This window comes from Saccostrea echinata, unplaced genomic scaffold (genome assembly GCF_033153115.1).
Source record: "Saccostrea echinata isolate AGI-Se365-2 ecotype Australia unplaced genomic scaffold, CSIRO_AGI_Sech_v1 ptg000009l, whole genome shotgun sequence".
NCBI classification, from domain to species: domain Eukaryota; kingdom Metazoa; phylum Mollusca; class Bivalvia; order Ostreida; family Ostreidae; genus Saccostrea; species Saccostrea echinata.
The window spans coordinates 20803186-20822092 of NW_026889758.1; the positions used below are offsets into that span (position 1 = coordinate 20803186).

General features: G+C 33.9%; 2 protein-coding genes across 2 annotated transcripts in view; one reads left to right on the forward strand and one right to left on the reverse strand.

The window, feature by feature from the left end:
- On the reverse strand, positions 1 to 14223 carry LOC133181994 (uncharacterized). The gene is made up of 8 exons (XM_061316683.1): positions 14053 to 14223; positions 11103 to 11382; positions 10643 to 10753; positions 5953 to 6134; positions 1914 to 1986; positions 1378 to 1615; positions 1098 to 1227; positions 1 to 951 (listed from the first exon to the last, which is right to left on the reverse strand). Exons 1-8 carry the CDS (start codon positions 14170 to 14172, stop codon positions 814 to 816), a joined length of 1272 nt encoding a protein of 423 aa, XP_061172667.1. The 5' UTR covers positions 14173 to 14223; the 3' UTR covers positions 1 to 813.
- Positions 3914 to 18907, forward strand: part of LOC133181996 (uncharacterized) — a 25551-nt gene continuing 10557 nt past the window's right edge. The window contains exons 1-2 of the mRNA XM_061316687.1: positions 3914 to 3958; positions 4733 to 4848. Of these exons, the coding sequence (XP_061172671.1) occupies positions 4768 to 4848 (81 nt within the window). The 5' untranslated portion in view covers positions 3914 to 3958; positions 4733 to 4767. The remainder of the gene's footprint in view (positions 3959 to 4732; positions 4849 to 18907) is intronic.

Consider the following 18907-nt stretch of genomic DNA (forward strand, 5'->3'; position numbering starts at 1 on the left):
AACAATAACAATTTTATTGATAAATATATTCGTATTTCATTTATTTATCTTTGTATTTTGGAAAATATCAAAATACAACTAAAGTGACATCTACTGCGACACAAACCTAATTTACAAAAGTAATACTGATATAGGTAAAAGAGTCACGTGATAATCGACTAATCACATGATCAAACCGAAAGCTTCTAACACCAGTGGAGTGATATAAAACATGATAGCAAAATAAAATAATAATTAAAAAAAAACAATTTAAAAACGTTTGTGTGACTATATATATATATACATACATACATACATATATGTATGTATGTATGTATGTATGTATAATCTGTGTAGAACAAGTTTCCTTGCATTTCTTTGTTTTAATGGTTGTGCATTGAATCTTTAAAATAAAAAGGAATAAAGAGGTGCACCTTACATGATAAATATCACAGTGTATGTAACACAAGAAAAGCGAGTATTTCTATTCACTCAACAAAACACACACAAGGAGACTAGATATATAACAATTATATAACGTCAGCACCTCAGACAGATGCGGAGAAAATCCGAATAACGACACTGTCACCAAGGAGATAGACATCTTCTCCTTAGATTTCGAAAGGAATGTCGGAAAATGGGGTTGAAGACGCCACAGCAACATAGACACACTCAGTATGTTGGTAGGTTGATCCAAAAAAACGACTAATGCATTAGCAGCAGTTTCAGTCATAACTTTAACATGATCAGATTGTATAAGTGCAAAAATTCGTTAAATTTGTTAAAGTCTAACAATAATAAATAAATATAACTGTGATAAAAGGCTAGCTTGATTTAGTACTCCTCCGAGGTCCCGTATCTAAGACCGTTTCTAACTTTTCTGTTGGCTAAATTCATCCTCTTTTTTGTGAGTCGTTCTGACACCCAGTCTGGATGAATGATAAAGTGACCACGTATCAATGGCTGTGTTGTCTGCAACAAAAATCAAATCAGGTAATCAAAAAGATTTTTACCAGAATGAACACATCTCATAATCACATCAGTTAGCATGTAGTACAAAAATGTATGTACGTTGAAGAATTATTCAGAATAAAGATAAGTGGTTGCTTTCTACTCACCATAAACATACTATGTTCATGTACATACTCCTCAGACTTGGGGTAACGTATGATACGTCTCTGCATTGGGCGCATGTCTGTACATGTATTACTACGCTGTAACATTGGTAATTGTGGTAAGGTGTCGCTTCTGCAATTGAAAGAAGAAATTCTGAAATTCGCAGCGTTAATAATCAGAAAAAGGGATGTCAATGTAAGTGTAATGATCCTCCTTAATTCAAAGTCTTTCAGAAGAAGGATAAGCTTGTAAATGAAATGTATCAAAAGCAATGACACTTACGCTGACAGTCGTTTGTCCATTTCTCTGACTCTTCTATCGTTTGATGCATTCATGTCTTCGTACAATGGCATCCAAGACTGTGCATAAAATCCCCGGGGGTCGGGAACTGTTCTGTACTGGTTCTTGCGAGTACTTCCGAATGTGAATGTGGCTTGTCTCTGGGGTCTCAAGGCTTCCGGGGGAAGGGGAGGGGCGAGGGATCCGTACATTGCCATTATTCTAGCAGCTGTTTCTCTGTCTGCAAATATACAGTTGCTGCATTCAGTAAACGGCTTTTTGGCCAGATATTATGGCCAGACATTATTTTAATGATAATATTTAAAGACAGTGATAAATATCTCTTTTGTGACAAACTGTGATAATATCTAAATCTTTCACACGTTTTCTTTTCAGAAGCCCTCTGATTTATTACAATATGCAACAAAGCATACAACTGATAAGAAGATTTAAACAAGATAACATATCGGCTAATTCATCTTCGAGCATTTTTTTTCAGGCTGAGTAAAAGTTCGCCTGCTGTAGTCTCTACGTCATACCGTAGTCTGTGGTGGCGTTCACCCACGAATGAAGTTCTGGTACAAACGTTAAAGGCGCTCCTCGTGCGGATTCCTGAAAAAAAAAAAGATTTTCAAAAATCAGAATAGCTTACCATAGTCTGCAGAGTCTGAAACAAAATAAGCCATTCCTTGCTACAGAATGAACGAGAACCACGTAAGGCTTTCTCAAAATGAACATTGAAAATGAAATTTGTGAGAAATACTACGGTATATTATTTGTAATGTTAAGCTATCTTTTCAAATACCCCCAAAGAGTAGTTTATATTCGGTAATAGCTTCATGCATGCTGAGAAAAGAGCTTTTAAAAATGACATTGTCAAAAAATTTATTACATAAAGATATCTTGTGTTCCCGTGATATTCCCTCAATGAAAGGTTAACGAGAAGTAATCATAAATGTGTTACTACTGACATTCCCTTTGTGTGGAACTCTTCAGTACTCTTTCCTGTCTGAGAAGGTGTTTGGAATTGCATTATGTTACATAATGGCCTTGTCAATTCTACTTTTGTGATCGTTTTAAAGATTTGTTTATTACTCTTTTGACAACTTCAAGTTTGGTTGCCGTTACATAATTTACATAACACTAAGCAACGCTTTCCCGATGCACAATCTTATCCACGGTCCTTCTAATGTCGGGGAGTGCGAATATTCAACATCAAGGACCAAGTGCAGGATGTTTTTCTATACGCGATTACTTCTTGCTGGCAAAAAACTGTGTATTTTGCATTGTCACAAACTATTGTTTCAGAAGTCTATTTAATCAGAAATTACATACCAGTTGATAAATCGTTTATTTGTCCATCTTGTAATCCAATAAATTCAATTTAATGTCCGCTACAAGAAACGTTAACCAAAACTGAAACCCGATCTCAATAAGTTTTGCCAATGCAGCTTATTTTCATATTGTTGTATTATTTCCTTTATTTATTAACCATGTGTGCTAGAGGGTAGTCTTCGCTACTATCGACAGATGGTTAATATATAATTACAGATAATTATATTTGAGAATTTGAATATTTCTTGTAGTAGTTATTGACAAATTACTCGAAAAGAAAATGGCACCAGTAAAGAAAAAAATGGAGAAAACCACAAGAAAGATATGCAATCCCCTTGAAGTGCCTTTGTGTATTCGTATCTTTTCATCACATTTATAAAATAGCGCTGAAACGTGCACTTTAAAATCTGACCCAATTGTCTAAGTTGATATCGCACTGAGACAATCGTGAACTTTGGTAACCCGTAACGTGGAATATGGTCGGTATGACAATGAGTCTTATGTAGAATAGAATGCCTTTTAAATACATTATAGCCATAATACCAATGCCGTCACATTTAACAGTTGAGTTAAACAGTTCCGTTTTTATATTTATATATGGAAAAATACGTTCCACTTTTAATTCAATCTGACAAGATGCTGTCCTTATTTGATCTTTCTAATTCGTCTCAAAACTTTACACGATGACCTTACCATTCAGAATACAAGTATTTGATAGATAATTTGTTGTAAATAGTACACTATTGAGCCCCCCTTCCGATTATAAATGAGGAATTCAGGAGAGGAATACGTAATTATGTACCTGTTACTTTTCGGTATCAAAGAGATCTAAGGTTTCCAGGTTTGGTGTAGGTAATGACCCTCTCGTGTTAAATAATGATATAGAACTTCAGTTTTGAAAAAAAAAAAGATTAAGTAAACATATTAAGAAAACTCATTAGGAAAAACCAAAACTTAAGTCAGAGATTCATGTGCTTTAAAATATTTTCAAACCAATTATAAGACTTGGTGTTTGTTCATCAATAGCCACTTATTGTGGCATAGAGTAATGCGATATTTTACCTATAACAAACAGCGCCTTATCATAAATTAAAGTTTGATTTAATTAACATGATAAAAAGAGAGTCTTCAAGTCCCTATTTAAAAGCTTGCCAAGAACAAACACGAGTTTTTACCAGTAGAGTGTGGCTGCTGATCTTTAATTGACCGGTGGCATATTCTAAATTGGGAAATGCAATGTATTAGAAAGGTAAGTGCTTTCGACTATATGTTATACATTTTATGATAAATCGGTATAACTTTTCATCGAAGAAACTGCAATTTATTAACAATAGGTGACAGATATTCTTTATTAATACGTGTGGATTGCTGTGTTTATTTTTTTTAAGCCAGTTTGTCATTCATTTCAACAATTCCAGATTATGAATAATGGCGATGTCATGTGTCTTTGTCTCAGATTTAAAAATCACCCAAACAGTTGGGGGTAGTGTTGATCTTGAAGACATTTGGTCAATTTAAATGTAGGTCATCACTCTGTCAAACAATGAATTATTGGTTTTCAATTGACCTATAGTTAAGCATGGGATTATCTTCTTTCTACTCTTATGCAATATACACAGCTTTAAAGAAGTTTTTTCTCCCATCTGGTCTTGATTAGAACAATGAAGCTAATTTACATATGACTTACTTCCCAAAGAATTCTGAAATAAGAATATAAGGAGGCAATTTCTTTAAATGCCAAATTAAACTGATTTGTGTGATACACTATAAATAATATTTGTATTAAGATATTCTGCCAAAAATATTTTGAAGTAGAAAGATACATGTTTTACGATTGAACTGCGCCATTTCTTGAATCCGCATTTGTTCAATTTTGTTTTGAAAGAGAATGCTTTCTTGTCTTTTGTGGGACACTAACATTGTGAGTGAAGAGAATATATATATATATATATATATATATATATATATATATATATATTCAAGTGACTTTTAATTATTTTTTCTCATTTTGTCCCCTTTTCAGGTTTTACTGTTTTTGGTAAATGGGGAACAATAAAGATGATCGTGTTTGGAGCCTCAGCTCGGAGACCCGAGCACCCTAGACCGCTTTCCATACAACCTTCTATTTATCGGCATGTGGTAAGTTTTCTTTTTCAATAAACTGAAGAATCAATATAGTAAATACGGAAAGCTACGAATGTTGTTAATTACAAATCAATTCCATATTTTAAACTTGTTTTAACAGTTAAAGTGCTAAGTGTTTCCTAAGGAAAATAAAAATTTTCATGTTTTAAAAAAAAAATGCAAAAATATGAAAACAAACATTTTGCTTTGTTTAAATTAGGATTTTTCTCTTCTTTTTTTTTAAATTAAAAATTGCTCACGAAATGCTGAATTTTGTTAATGAAAAGTCAAATAAACTTATTTTTTGCAGTTGCAAACTGACACTCCTCAGAACATTCATGAATTGATTGGTAGCTTTGCAAATGTTTAATTTTGTTGTGAAAATTTTCACTGATTTACTCTTAAAAATCGATTCAAAACTGTTTTGTGTGTGTGTGCAGCAACTTTTCTTTATTGCACACGTGAAACGTATGATGTCAGTGCCTTCCTTGGTAACTATTCAAATCTTCATTAATATTGATATCGTTTAACAATATAGCATAATGATGGAGCATTTCTAGGGCAAAGAGTTAAGCACGCAACCACGGTAAATGTTAGCTACCTGTATTAAGTACCATATGTGCTACAATGTACTAAAATAAAGTTTAAATTGATTAAGAATATTTTTTCTTGTTATCCATTCCAGAAATCTGTTAGGGTATTAATATCTCCTCAGACATCTCTGACTTCTCTATGACTTTGAACTGTTTGAAAACAATACATTGTAAATTTGACGTAAAATCAAAGCTTAAGCTCCCGCCAATGTCATATAGAGTCTGATTTGCTCTTTTTTTAAGTTTTAAGATTGCTTATCTTATTACCCATTAAAATCACTGTTGTTTTTAATTACACAAAGCTTATTCCTTCCTCTCTTTTTTGGTAGTTTTGATTGAAGTTCTTTCTAGAAATTGTCATTCCCGTGAGTCTCGATTATTTCTGTGCAAATACGTTTTTTGAAAGTAATCAACTTCAATTAAAGAAAAAAAATAATTTCAAATTTCAAAACCTCTGTTGGAAGAGTTTGTCCAAAGTCATATTCCTAAAGAAAAAATGAAAAACAAAAACATACGAATCACTTACCCGTTGGTGACAAGGGTCAATGCAGTCTGTGTCCACACCCTTTACGTCGGAATTGTGGACGCCTAAAACTGTATTAGGTCTCTTGGGTATGTCTTTTTGTCGCTCTGGTTCAGGCCAGCAAATCCAATGAAGTTCCTGTGCTGGAGTCTTAGGTCTCTGCTCGACAACTGGCCCTCTGTCAACTGAAAATAGGTATATACTCGTAGTGGGAGGCGAAAATGTACACCTTTCGCTATCGATACGTGTTATTAATTCTTTTGTTCTTAACGAGCTAAAGAATACGCTTCGTCAATGGCGTTAGATGCCGGTACTGGTCCGCCGTTGATATACTATTCTTCTTAGGTTACAACAAACTGATTTATTCACTTTTTTTTACTGGAGATTAAAAAAGGGGAGAATCGATATGATCGTATTTATAATTTATACAGTTTTGCTGCAAACGTCTGTGACCACAGTGCAATTGCTTACAACAAGTTATAAAAGATAACAAAATCTGGGTACTTTTGACGTTAATTCCACTTGAAACAGTTTTTGCTGTAGAAAATTGACAAAATGACAATTCCGCTTTGAAATGCTTAACACATGTACTTAATGCTAAGAAGTTACGCGCAGATGATAAAATATTTATTCCACAGGTAGATCGACTTCAAAAACACTTCTTAAGAAAAATACCTTCTATATATATTTTGATACTCTCAATAAAGTTCTAACAATTTTGCGAACAAGTTCTTAACCGAAATAACCTTAGCTAGTAAATCTCTTAGGAACATCTATATCAGAAAAAAATTGAGTCCTTTATAGCCAGAGTATTCTTCATGGATATTAATATTTAATAGATCAAATTAGGGAAAATGGTAGAAACAAGAGAATTTACAATGCTGTCTTACCGACAAGTTCCTGGTAGCTCTATCGGACCCAGAATGAATCAAAATCGAACCTTAGTTACGATGTCTAGCGCAAGAGGTTGCAATACAGTTCAACATTTGTTTAATCTGGGGAATTATAGAATAAACTGATTACCCGCCCGTGTATCGCTTGACCTGAAATGTCTACGAGCTTTTCGATTTTAACAATGGGTGATTAAATAACCATACTGCATTAAAAGCTCTTGGTGGTTGTTTTTCTGCATAGGTTTATGATAACATTTTCATTTGGGCGCAGTTTGTAAAGAAAAATATAGCAAATCACAGAGAACGTGCTTTCAATAAAAATGTTCACTACTATTTTATGTAAAGGTTTTACATCAACGTGAATAATAAATAGGGTTTTGATAAAAAGTTTATTTGATAACAGTAAAGTAAAAAGAGCACAAAAGCGTGTTCGAAAACATGGTGTAACTGCAGATAAAAATTCAATGTAAATGGATTAGTAGTTTCAAACTGTTATTGGTGAGCAAGGTGCATATAAGTAAATCCAGCAAATTGAAATACTTCCGACTAAAATCTTAGCTTACCATCATCTTCATCTGCAATGTTACAAAACAAACCCAAGTTTATTTATCTAAAATATCAAAAAGCCAGGCAACTGAATCTTTGGTGGCTTAATCGTAAAACTGGGTGTGGTTTAATTTGATCAAACAAAAAAGGTGTACCACGTGTCAACTACTGAATCTTTTCCTACCATGTCCAGAGACTGTTTAAATATGAAATTTACAAAATAACAAAAGAGATAATTTTAGAATTACGGATGTTGGTTCACACCAACAAATAACACATTGGGTTCCCAGGGTTACTGAAATTTAGATTTTCACAGTTTGAACAATCATATTTAAATGCAAATTATTTTCAACTATTGATACATTAAAATGAATAAATGTATTCTGAACCTAAGAAATTGGCTTCAAATTCAGACATTTACTCGGCACTTAGAACCATTGATCAGTGAAGGTACTTTATCTTGCCAACTCCTATCGTGACACGTGACCTCGGTTTTTAAGGTCTCATCTAAAAGACCTGTGACTTTCACTTCTGGTGCCGAGTGCTTGGCGAAGGAACAGTTACTAGCTATGTTAATGTCTTAGGTGTGACGCGGCGCCAGGAAAGAGAATCGATCCTAGTACTTCCCGAACACGAAGCGAACGCCCTACCACTAGACTACCGCAACCGGTGAACATAAGAAATTTTAAGAAGAAAATAAAGCATATTTAGATTTTTATAATTCATATCAAAGAGTATAGTTCATCTACTTAAAAAACGAACTTTAATCAACAGGGATTAATCAATTTCAGTTTAATAGTTTTAAGTCATTCCTAATCTGTTAAAGTTTTCTGGATTATCCCATACCAAATAACGCATAGCATTACATAAAACAATTTACATTGATTTGACAGTAATGAAATGAAGAAATATTTCAATGTACATGTATCCTGATAAACTAAATCCAGACTCTTACCGGTAGGATAAAATGTAGCTGGGGACGGTTTCCGGAGAATTGGTTTACGGTTTGATTTAGATGGTATATGGACTGTGGTAACCTTCATCGTCACTGGTCATTTATCCAAACATGCACTGTTAAGCATTTAGTTCCAGACTAGCGGGCCTTCAAAGTCCACATTACCATGTGGTAATAACTTTAACACTTTCTGTCTAAATTTAGAGGTCGAATTTAAAAATTAATGAAGTTATCCCTTGTCGACACTGGCCTTAATTTTGTATTGTGAAAGTTTAAGTATACGTAATCCTTGGATTTGCAACCTCTTAAGACCTCTATCCTTGCTTCCTTATCAATAGGTACCCCTTTCGGTACCCGAGGATAATTCACTTTCTTAAAAAATATCACCGAAAGTAGGTTTAAAACATAAATTGTTACAGTTGATTCACGACGGAAAAACGTTGGGCATTTACCAGCAATTGTGTGATAAATTATGAACAAATTCAAACGTCTTTATCATAAAAGCTACTTCAATGCCAGAAAATCCATTGATTTTATTGAAAAAGATCTAGATTAAATAGAGGATAAACTCTGTTGACAAAGTGAATTTTATTTTTTTCATTGTCCTTTTAAACTGAAAGGATCTTAATAAAAAAAAAATTAAATTCTTTGCCCTCTTTTCAAAGAAAAAAGAATAAGCCTTTTAACATTATGCAAAGTTAAGTAATCATCTGAATTTTTTTCAGCGGTAAATAAGTACATGTCAGTATTTTAAAACCCAGACATGTCAAACTCTGCAGCACCAACTTGCTGTTTTTCACTTAAGTCTAAAGTAGATTGCAGATAGTCAGATTAGTTTTGTACTCAATATATACATCTACGTGATTCGGGGTCATATAGTTTTTGCTATGTCCGTCTGTTTCTTTGTCTGTCTGTTTGTCCACAAAAACTTTAACATTGTCTACGGCTTTTGGTTGGAGCAAGGGCTTTCATAATTCACAAGTGTATTCCTTGTGGCAAGATCTTTCTTTGGGTACTATCATTTTTGACCTTTTAACCTTGACCTTGGAGTTTGACCCAGTTTTGCAAAATTTTACCAAACTTTAACCTTGGCCATAACTTTTGAAATATTGGAGCTCAGGCTTTCGTACTTCATGTGTGTAATCCTTGTGACATGACCTTCCTTTGGATACCTACAACTTTGACCCTTTGACCTTGACCTAGGAGTTTGACCTACTTTTGAAAAAACTTTAGCCTTGGCCATAACTTTTTAACGGTTGGTGCTAGGGCTTTCATACTTCACATATGTAATCCTTGTGACAAGACCTTCCTTTGGATACCAACAACTTTGACCATTTGACCTTAACTTTGGAGTTTGACCTACTTTCAGAATACTTTATCCTTGGCCATAACTTTTGAACAGTAGGTGATAGGGTTTTCATACTTCATATGTGTATTCCTTGTGACAAAACCTTCCTTTGTATACCATTAATTATAGCCCATTGACCTTGACCTTGGAGTTTGACCTTTTTTCAGACAACTTTAACCTTTTTCATATCTTTTCAATGGTTTCTGCTAGGGCTTTCATATTTCACAGGTATATTCCTCGAGACAAGACCATACTTTGGGTACCAACATATTTGATTTGCATTTGAGAAAGTTTAACCTTTCGCCATAAGTTGTCATTCCGGGGCATCAGTGTTTCACAAACACATATTTTTTATGCCCCTGGATCGAAAGATCCCGTGGGTATATTGTTTTTGTCCTGTCTGTCTGTTTGTCTGTCTGTCTTTCTGTTGTCAACTTTAACCTAGCCCATAACTATTGCACTGTCAAGGGTAAGGCTTTAATATTTGACATGAGTGTTCATTATGACAAGACCTTTCCACTGGTACAGAATGTTTTGATCACGTGACCTCAACTGTGACCTTTGGCCTACATTTGAAAAACTTTAACATTGGCCATAACTATTGCACTGTAGTCTACGTCCCACTCCAGAATTGTGTTACATATGTACCATCGGGGGCATAGTGTTTCACAAACACATCTTGTTTTGTTTTTGTTTTGTTTTGTTTTCGGTATGTCCTAAATACAATAAATCATTAAAATGTCAAGGTATTAAAATGCCTATAGGGTAGTTGTTTGAAAATAGATTTTTCAATCTTGGGAACATGGCATGAATTAATGAGTGTTACGTGACTGTAGATCTTTTTTTTTGTAACCATAATTGTTTTGAGTGTTTCCCCCTTAATTTTCCAAAAAAAAAATTTGTCCACTTTGAGTTAAATCTGGATCCGCCAACTTGGTTTTCAATATTTACCTTCTTCTTCTTTCTTCTCTTCTGTCTTTTCTTCTTCTTTTTCCTCTTCCTCTTCTTTTTTAGCCATGGCTTGCTCGTATAGCTCTAACAAATATTGTTTCGAGATTTCTTCTGATGAAAAGAAAAACAAAATTACACAGTTGTGTCATTTGATTTATGATCAATGCATCGAATTACTTTGATTTTTCTCTATTCAATTGCAAAAATCACACCTGTTTTATTCGTGCAAAATTAATGATTGCTTCTATTTGTAAGTCAAATATCTACTATTCAATAGTTTGCAAATATCACACACTTACAGAGAAATATTTCAAAAACCAACCACATTACTGTATTAATCAGTTAATTAGATGACAATAATTTCCTTTTTGAATGATATGTTGCACCAAGCACATATCCTTTTAACAATTTTGCATTAACACACGTTAAATTAAGTAAAAAGCTTCAAGTGTTTGCTTACTATTGTTCAGTAGGATCTTCTCCCCCGATATTTGTAGGTCTGTGGGTGGGGCCGGTGTGTGTAGGCGACTGGGGCAAGGAGTAGGGTAGGGACTGATATAATTTTCCATAAAAGTCCCCTGGTAAGGACCATTTTCATCGTTTAACATATTACTGAAGCTGTCGATGAATGGACTAGCTACGTCGCTGGCACGTGACCGTTCCTCTAAATTCTTCTGTGCTTTTTTTATATACCAAGAGTTTGTTCCTGCTGTTTTTGGTCTTCTTGAGTCCAAAAAGTCCTAATGAAATTTTTTAAAAATACATGGAATCATTGTAGTTGTGAAAAGCATCGACTGTTTTGTATATTTTCTTCACATTGTAAATTTCACTCGTATTGATGATTTTAAAACTCTATATTCAAAGCAAATAATTTGAATTGTTTTAAATAAAACTGGATTTTTTTCTTGTTCCATAAACTAGTATTTCTCTATGCTGCTCAATACTGACATCCGGTACTGATACGCAATGGCAGAATGTTCGTACCTGCATCAGTTAAGCATTCTTTCATAAGCTTTATTTCAAAGGGTATGCATGTATGTTTTTTGAGTGAAACTTTGCAGGAATTAAAAAAAAAATATGCAAACAAATGCATAATTTTCTAAAAGTTAGTAATATGTCTTTGCTTTTACTGAAACATATACAGGAAATGAGTTTTACGCTGTTGCTACAAGCTGTTGTCAACTGAACAGAAACAAAATGTATAAAGTAAAGAAACTTGGACGTATTTACCGGTGTATAGGATACTGGAACCTTGAATTAACTACTGGTTGTAATTTATTTACACGAACATTTCTTTGAAAACTTGTTATATATGCACTTTATACCTTTTTCACTTTCAGCAAATATTGAAAAATTTAAAGTTTTAAATAAGAATCCATTTTGATTTATGTTTTACTTTGTAATGCTAGTGGTTTAAACATATTTATGAATGTTCTTTGGACCTTTCATACAGTAACAATTAGCAAAACTTAACACCTGCGCTCTGTTTTCATAAATGGAGTATAACAAACGTTGACACAATGTACAGAATGAAGTAAGTTTCCGGGTTTTTCTTTTTTTTCATAAATAATATTGACTCTCTTGACATTTTCTTCCCAACATCCCCTCAATGACATGATACCGTTGATTTATGAGCAATATTTTATTTTTTTTAATGTTCGATAATCGACGGAGAAATACTGTTAAATCTACCACATCAGATCTATTATTAAAGACTATTGTAGAATGTGTCAGTAATGACGTCGAAACTGGATTGTAAATTCAAATTTCATAAATATGGCATATTCTAGAGTTATTATTACATGTAAGTTGTATATCTGTGGCTTACATGTACATGTATATAGTTTGGGAAGTTGTTCTGGATTAAAGATAGTTTACCCTGGTTCTAATCAGACAGAGAGTGATCCTGGTGATCTCTGAATAGATTATATTGAAATCCGATTAAGATTCCTTACAACTGTTGATTGAGAGCTACAGTTTACAAAACAAATATTCAAAAAGTTAAATGACCAATTCAAATATCCAAAGGCGAAGCACGTCAGCACAACAAAAGAGTATAGACAATGCCAATTTGCCGTCTTTTCGCAGATATGATGGTTCCAAACACAATTTTAGCGTATTATCCTACCCCTTTGTTTGACTATTTATTAGTTGAAATTGCTTTCGAGTGACACGGTTGGTGATTGGACAATGTCACGAGATCTACTAAAAAAGCTTCTGACCTACTATTTTCACCATGATATCATCAGTATGCGGCCAATTAATGAACGACTTAACAATTGATATTCCCATTTTCAGCTTAACAATTTTCTAAGAAATGATTAATGCATATATTAATGCAAGCTACATGCAAAAATGAGTGCTTTCCAATAGATAAAGTTTGTAATAAAAAAAAATCCCAACATAATCGGATGGAGCATTAGGAATCAATATTGAATGTATGGAAAAGTAAATATTCACCCTCCCTGTAATTTGCCTTAGAAAATTGCTTGAAAACTAAGTGACAGTTTGATAAAATTCGATGAAAATAATAAACGTTTATCTTTGAAGAAGAACCATGTTTATAATAATCAATATGCGGTGAAGAGATTTTGAAGTACTTGGGATTAATGTAACAATAAACTTATTGAGTGTTGAAGGCGTGTGTCGCTTAAGAACTTCCAAATACCCCAAGTACCTATCTAATCCTCTGCTTGCAAATATTGATAACACATGATCAGCCATTTGTGTATAGTTCACCTGAGAGAGAGAGAGAGAGAGAGAGAGAGAGAGAGAGAGAGAATACTTCTAACTTTCGGTTATTTTGAATTTCAGTTATTACAAATTGATGTATTCAAATAAAATTGATTTTATGGTCACCGCATCGAATTAAAAGATCTATTGATTTTTGACAGACATTTGTCGTAAATGTATGCTCTACGTAAGAAAAAAAAAGTTCTGATTTAAAATTACCGTACTCTAGTATGAATATCTATTTAAACAGGAGAGAAACTAGTCAGTAAAAGTTCAATTTCAATTTTAAAACGAGAGATGACTCTCTAAACCTGATATACAAAAAGCTTTTCACAATACTTATTGATGGTTAAGTCAAGAGAAATTTTGGGAATGTTAATGGAAATTTCGATTATCATACTCTTTTAGTTATCAATGTTGGTAATATCATGAAGTGATTAAATAAGGTTCTTGAGCAAGGCACTCTTAAATGTCTATCTAAACATTCCTATATGAGATCCAAGTTAAAAAAAATAATAATCGTATTAGGTGAAACCTTTTATTTCAAAATAGAAAATATGAGGGATGGTTTTTTTAAAAAACTTTTAAAGCGAATTATTATTGTGATCCTAAGTTGTTTACACGTTTTCGGTTTCTTTTCAGTCCCTGTAACCATGATAAGGGTCTTGTAATCTTACCTTTTTGGGTTGAGGATTGCTGTATCGCCAGGCTTCTGTTGGCGTACTCTTCGTTTTGCTTCTTGTCCGTTTTTTGTTGAAATCTTCCATATACTGGGTATTCCACATCTTCTCCGGCATGACTGCGATATAAACACTTCTAGGGAGTAGTCAATAAGATTGTAAAGCAACTGAAAACTTCCTGGGAAACAGTCGACACAGCTGAAAACGGAAACTTTGTCTAGACGAGATTGCTAACTCCAGAAAAAGAGAGGGGAACCAAAGATACGTTTTCACTTATATTTTCAAATTTCCTGTGTAAATACAGGAATGTTCAAAAGATTTTTAAACTGTCCGCCGAATGATTTCTTACGAGTACAAAACTTTTAAATACCAAACACCCAACCGACTGTAGGAGACTGGTTTGACAGTCAATAGGATCGATTCACCACGACTGGCCGATTTTGTACACACTTTCTCTCCCTTATTGTACAGTGAAACCTTGTCTCGTCATAGTTCCTATTGTCAATGTAAAATTGATTTTTTTACCCTTTAACGAATACCCGCTTTCCCCAAACCCTTTGTAGATGCAATTTGGTAGATTCAGTTGTCTCTTAGAAAGTGGACCATTTACATTATAAATTGTCAAGCGATTAACTAAAGCAAAAGCCTTTAACTTTAATGGTGATGTAAAGCTCTGTGATCAAAGAATTGCACATATTATATAGTAGAATAATGTGAAATTGCATGTCCTGTATATTGCATGGCATAATTACATCTACATAATTTACTTGTTGGTGTTAATAAAGAGTAAGACATATATTGCAATATTTGATTTACTCTCACGAAAGAAAATCTCTGACCTATTGACTCCATCACATGATTCATTTAAAAAAAATATCTGACTTATCCGAAAGGTTTCAAACTCAACACTATAGATAACGCATCTTATTGTTATAAATTGGTTAAGACACAGTTCATTTTGTTGCTGCTGAGTGTACAGTAGAGCTAATGTCTCTGTTCACAGAGGCTTTATAGCTCATCCTTTGATAGGATGTGCTTGTAAATAAATGTATGACCACGGACCTCAGGTACCTAGGGTTTACCTAATTTTCTGTTTATTTATTCCAATTTGTTAAACTCTGTAATATCGATGAGTCTGATGGCGTTTAACCATTACAGATGGAGGAACCACTTATGATACATCTTATATACATGTAAGTCTGCAAAAGTTAGAATGACGAATATTTATCAGTAGTGAGCAGTATAACAGCCTATCAAACACTCAACACCCAGTGTTAAAATGTGAAGCAATAGTGAGAGTTGAAGGATTCAAACTAATTACCAATACTCGAGTATCTTGTCGATGACGGTGCTTCGGTATTGATATTCACTTATATTCTAATTTATTACTAGTCAATATTTTCTCCCAGAGATGCAATATTTTATAAATCCTTAATATGTAGTGCGGTTTTTAATCATCAATTTCCGAATGATGTATTGTCTTGTAAAACGATTAGAGAAATTTATTCTGTGATTTTATCATGAAAGGGTTGTATCACAATACATGTCGTTCGAGTCTTATCGGTTTATGGGTTCTTCTGCAATTTCATGAGCTGTTACAAAACGGTAGACATCATTTGATAGAAGATATCATTTTCTCTTTCTTCAATAGAAATCGTCCATGTCTTCACTCATTTCGGAATCTGTCAATACCCTACCGGTTAATTCACGTCGTGTCACCTGCTGTCTTAACCAGGCTGGTTGATAAATGACTACCCTATTCCTACAAAAAAAGATGCACTTTGATTGAGTCTATTGCACAATCTTTAATTTTGCTTTTATGAGTTACAATGGTGGATTATTTTGTAATTCATCAATTTCCTGCTGTGAATTCAAAATTTAGTGTTGCTATGTAGGAGGGAGCAATATTTTCTATTTCTTCCCGCGTGTTGACAGGTATAGTAATATTCGTCAAGCCTTTCGTATGGCAAGACAAATCACTATTTCTTTACGAAAAGGGTTACTCATTCTTTCGTCGTTTTGGTAAACCCTTCGTCGAGCTCTTGAGGACCATTTGGTTCTATGTTGTGACTGCTATATTGGCCCGTTTGATTTGGGTTAGGCCTCTCAGTCGTTTCTATTAATGGTGCGCATTCTGCTTACCTATTATGTTCCCTAGACTATTAACACAATAGCTGGTCATAGATGACAGGGGTAAATATAATCAATGCAATAAAAGTAGTAAGCGTTTTAAAAGCTGAATAAATAAAACCGCGTGTTGACTACCGAAAAACCGGATAGACTGCCTCTCCAATGCAAATAATGCCCTGATTTTCCTTAACTTGAGACTTTAATTAGTAAATTTCTCAAATACATATACTTTCGTCAAGAAACGGAATTCATTACATTTCTTCTGTTTTGGACTTATAATTACCGTAATGGAGTACTGCATGGATATTACCGAAATTTGATTTTGATTTTGTAACAGTTTTAGCTAAGAAGTTTGATAAATTTCCCCCCTTTATTACATATTTGTAAACTACAAATGTTTCTGAGTGTGGCCAAGTTGTTATCGAAACAAATGTGGCCAAGTACGGATGTCATGGAACAAGTTATTTAATCTCCCTGGGAATATTCAAAACAGCACATACGCCTTACATATTTCTGCGTATTCAAATTTAGTGCATACGTATGTCTAGACTATTTGGTGCAATTATGAACTTGCGTTATCTGTACGAGCATCAAATAAATACACGCACAGTATTTGAAGAAAAAAATGCATCTAGACCTCAACAATAGAGTTGAAAAATGTTCATATCTGTGATTGGTCAAAATTACTTTGTTAGAAATCGCTCTAATTCCACACACAAGTACTCTGGAGTTCATATTAAAAGGATGCTGGAGTTCCTCATTGACAACATTTGTGAAGTCTTTGGAGACAAGGTCTTCCAACAATCTGTTGGAATAGCGATGAGTCTAATTGTGCTCCTTTATTAACCTACCTGTTTTTTTTTAATATTCCTTTAAAGCAGAATTTATTCAAAACCTTTTACATGTGAAGAAGAAAACACTTGCTGTGGCCATCAATTCGAGATTCAGACATATCGACGACGTTTTATCATAGTTACTCCAATTCATATGTCGTCTCGATATAACCCAGTAAACTCGAATTAAAAACTCACACAGTCTACCACATCGGTTTCATATTTGGATGTTTTACTGACTACATATGATAGAGGCCGAATAAAACAATGAGATGAAGTCACTTCAGCTTTTCCATCATCCCCTTTCCCTTCTATGTAGTGATACTGTAATATTCCGCTATCACCTACATATGGTGTTTATATCTCCTAATGTATTCGATACTCAAGAGCATGCCCTGAGTACGATCAATTTTTAAATCGAGGCAAGCTACTGACGGATAAGTTGATGTTTCAGGGACTTCAGTCCTACTGACAGATAAGTTGATGTTACAGACACTTATATTATCAACAACTCGTTTAAAGTCGGCATTTCGTAAATTCTGTGGTCGTTATAATGATCTTGTTAGCAAACATATCCTAGCACTGGGTCGTATTTTGACTGACATACTTCATATGATAATTTTCCCTATATAATATGAGTAACTATAATGATTAACTTTGAAGAAATACCATGGGTAAATACACATTATATTTACATTCAATGTAATTTTCTTTATGAAATCCTTTGGAAATCTATAACATTCAACCCCCACTCGGGACCTTGTCAAGGCGTGTTAGAATTCACAATATGAACTACATATACTTTCAATACACTAGGAACATAAGCATTGACTTCTTACTTTTGGATTTCGTCGTTCGTGTAACAGCATTTGTCCGTTTCAACAAATTATCATACCGCACTAACGCGAAGTATTCAATTTGTCGGCACGGAACGACATTAAAAAGTAAGAATTCAAAGCTTAAAAATAAAAATGGGCAACAACTGTAGTCAAAATATTACATGGGAATGTATAGAAAAAATCCTTTAAAATTTTCCTTTCAAAAACAGCAGGGTCCTTACTAAATATAAAAGATGCAAGCAGCCTCAGATACTTGTAGTGCAGATTCAAATTGTTCAAGTCTTGACTCTTGACCCTCCTGGGATAGGCTGGGATAACAATAGGGAAAAGGGGTTTTACATGGAAATGTATAGGGAAATTTCTTGCAAAATGTTTTTCTCAAGAACAGCAGGGCTATGATTTGTTATATTAACAGGTAAGCATCCCTAGGTGGCTCATATTCAAATTTGTTCAAATCATGGTCCCAAGGTGTAGGGTGGCGCCACAATACAGGAACAGAATTTTATTTAGAAATATATGGAAAATTTTAAGAAGAAATTTAATTAAGAGAAGAAGAGTTACACTGAATCATACAGAAAAGCAACAATCCTGAGGTTGAATGAATTCAAGTTATTTTTCTTCAAATTATGGACTTTAGGGTTGGGCTAAAATGGGGATCAAAGATCACATACGGTAATGCAAGTTTACGAGAAAAAAGTTTTTGAAAAGTCTAGCTTTTCCAGAACAGCAAGGCCGTGTTAGTCATATTAATATAGAAGTATCCTCTTGTTAAATGGATTCAAGTTCGGTTACACATTATAGCCCCTTTTGGCTAGGGTGTGACCATAATACGGAGTCAAATCTTTTTGATTTGAATAGATGGGGAATAAATCCTTTTAACATCTTCTGATGAAGAAGGACTAAGGTGAGTGAGGTCACTGAGGTGAGCGTTGTGGTCCAAGGGCCACTTGTAAAGAAAAAAAGGGAAAGTCACTGCTGCTAAGCAATTTCTTTTCTCGGAAACAAATCATGCATTGTACTTACCAATCTGTGATCAAGGGAGCAATATAA